The following is a 3,014-nucleotide window of genomic DNA, read 5'->3' as shown; positions in this document are numbered from 1 at the left end:
ATATATATATATATGTATGTTTATGCATCCATATAGGGGTCCCATCAGTGCTATATCATCTAAGGGAGAATGGGTGTGTATAGAGCTTCATCAGGCTGACAGTGTTTCAACACTGACCATCAAAATCAGTTTCAAAATGGGGTACATCCTGAAGAACTATGCTTCTAGTCAGGTGTATCTGGGGGGCAGCTAAACAGTTCTGTTAAGCAAACCCACACCCTAAGGCCCAGATCTGCTTTGATTTTCCTGACTTGGAGTGTATCACCTGGAGCTAAATGATGCCATGATTGAACTAGATGTGTGGGCCAGTAAAGTTCAGTCTCCAAGAAAAAAAAAGCTGGGGGAGGGGGAGGAAGCACTAGACTAGTGGAGCCCCTGTCAAAACAGCAGGATGGTGTGTTATCACCGAGGTTTAACCCTGAACATGAGCTCACTCTTGTGTCTTCTTTGTTTGTTTCTGTTCGCTGAGCAGAATATTAATTAACCCTGGGAACCACCTTAAGATCCAAGAAGGTACTTTAGGATTTTTCATCGCAAGTGATGCCAAAGAAGTTAAAAGGTAAGAGTTTATTTTCATCTGCTTTTCTTTCTGGTCCAGCCGGGCACCTTGATGTACCAATCCCCTTGTGCTCATATGTCCAGAACTACTGCAGTCCCTTCCTTGAGCAATCTCTTCCCATAGCCAGCATCTGTCTTTAAATTAGAATATGAAAGTTCTAGAATCAGGAAACCAAGTTGTCTGTTCTCTCATCTTACAAGGAAGGAAACTGAAGCTCATAGAAAGAAGTGACTTCAGGTCATTCTGATTCTGAAGAGGATTCATGAGATATCTGGCCCCTTGTCTGAGGTTATGTTCTTAATACCATCTGGGTAAAACATCCCTGAGTATTACAAATTTTCTCCTGTAAGTGCCAAGTATAATTTCAAACAGTTTGGGTTAATTTCTGATGGAATATTAAACTTCCCCTATTTGTGTGTACAACTTTCTAAGCAGTGGCGAAAATTGTCAGTCTTAGTTGTAAAGCATCCCTGGGTTCAATGTGAGGCCATCACCAGGCTCAGTGGTTTTTGAAATTTTTATTAGTGTCTTTATTCCTGTTTAAATAGCTCAGGGAATCACAGGCTTTGCATATCAGTATGGACTATCTCTATACATGATTCCATCCTGCCCACTTTGAAAGGTTCACTTTCAGAGACAAGTAAACTAAACAAGTTACTCTGTCAAACAATTATGTTGTGTATTTTAAGTAAATATTGACTGTGAAGGTCTTCACTTCTTTGTAGAGCCCTGCTATCTTCTATTGTGTTTTCATTCACAGCCAGACCTGTGCTAGGTGTGTTTTATTCTATATGCTAACCCTAAAAAATAACTCCAGAATAGAAGTCACTCTTGCAAAGTGCTCAGAACTTTGGCTTTCTCATCTATAAAAAGCCAACATCCCTTATGAGAGCCTATATGCACCATTGTCAATATCCCCTTATGAGAACCTACTATCCATTATCACTGCTTTGGGTACCAATGGCTTTCTTTGTGTTTATGTCCTTATCCAGTTGCCTGTAGCCTTACAAGTTTCTTTTTAAATGTATTTTTTTTTATTTTATGTGAATTAGTGTTTTTCCTGCATGTGTGTCTATGTGTGGATGTTGGATCCCCTGGAGCTGGAGTTACAGACAGTTGTGAGCTTCTACATGGGTGCTGAGAGTTGAACCCAGGTCCTGTAGAAAAGCAGCCAGTGCTTATATCTGCTAAGCCATCTCTTCAGTCCTCCAAGTTTCTTCTTTATCTAGGAAGAACTAAAGTGTGGCTTGGTTTACCAGTTTGTGCAAAGTAATAGTGTTAGACAGAAACAATAAGATGTATTTGCAAACTCTTGATGTGCCAGTATAGAATAATGATATTTGACAAAGCCAGGCTTATTAATTTCTTTCTTCCTATTCGTCAATAGTAAATGGGGCCATATTAGTTTAAAAAGGTTACAGGGAAAAGAGTACATGGGGTTGAGGGCTTTATTTTTTCCATCTGAGATCTCTAATAAGTTTACTCCTGCAAATTGGAGGGTGATTGACATTGCTAAATTATGTGAGAGAAAGACATCTTTACCCATTTCATGGGTAGAATATCCTGAGACAAGAGTTCATCAGGACTATCCTAGATGGAAGTTCGGGTGAGAAAGGAAAGTGGGGTGTCTGGGTGAACCCTACACCCAGGGACTCTGGAATAGTTATGTCCTCGTCCAGACATGGGACACAGAAACCTGAAGCAGCATCTCTGCCCTAAGCATGGTAAGCTGGGGAGCACAGCTGACCATACATCATACCCACCTCCTAAACAGCAAATCCAACCTGAGCTCCCATTTGTGTAATTCTATTTTCTATTGCATCTCTCTCTAATGAATGTCACAAATACCAGGCAGGCTGGGAAACAAATTACCTCCTATATTAGGGAATGTAATATGTCTCGTTTCCATGCTTTATGGTGTTCACAAATACATGCTGACACTATCAGCTACAACTCCAGCCTGTAATTTTCCACGGTATGTGATGTGTCAGAGCAAATGTTGTCAGTTAGGGGATTTCAAATAGATGAAGAGTATAGAAAACTACAGAGAGGACATTGGAAATTTGAAGAAAACTAAACAAGTTTTTATTTTTTTAAAAAAGAAAAGTAGATTGTGATGTTCTCCTATTGTGTCGTCACCCTCTGAAGAAACAAACCAAGAAGACAACAGCAACAACGACAAAGTACACACACATGCACACACACACACACATGCACACATGCACGCGCACACACACACACACGCACACACACACACACATACACACACACATACACACACACATACACACATACATGCACACACACAGACACACACACATACACACACACATACACACATACACACATACACGCACACACACACACAGACACATACACACATACACACACACACATACACACATACACACATACACGCACACACACACACACATACACACACACACACACACAC

General features: G+C 40.5%; 1 protein-coding gene across 33 annotated transcripts in view; it reads left to right on the top strand.

Moving 5' to 3' along the window:
- Nucleotides 1-3,014, top strand: part of Kcnma1 (potassium calcium-activated channel subfamily M alpha 1) — a 744,152-nt gene that overhangs the window by 594,220 nt on the left and 146,918 nt on the right. For all 33 annotated transcript variants that reach the window (XM_031361079.1, XM_031361066.1, XM_031361082.1 and 30 more), the window contains one exon: nucleotides 473-559. In XM_031361079.1, the coding sequence (XP_031216939.1) occupies nucleotides 473-559 (87 nt within the window). The remainder of the gene's footprint in view (nucleotides 1-472; nucleotides 560-3,014) is intronic.

This window comes from Mastomys coucha, unplaced genomic scaffold (assembly GCF_008632895.1).
Source record: "Mastomys coucha isolate ucsf_1 unplaced genomic scaffold, UCSF_Mcou_1 pScaffold9, whole genome shotgun sequence".
Classification (NCBI taxonomy): Eukaryota; Metazoa; Chordata; class Mammalia; order Rodentia; family Muridae; genus Mastomys; species Mastomys coucha.
This window is presented reverse-complemented; position numbering and strand designations above follow the sequence as displayed.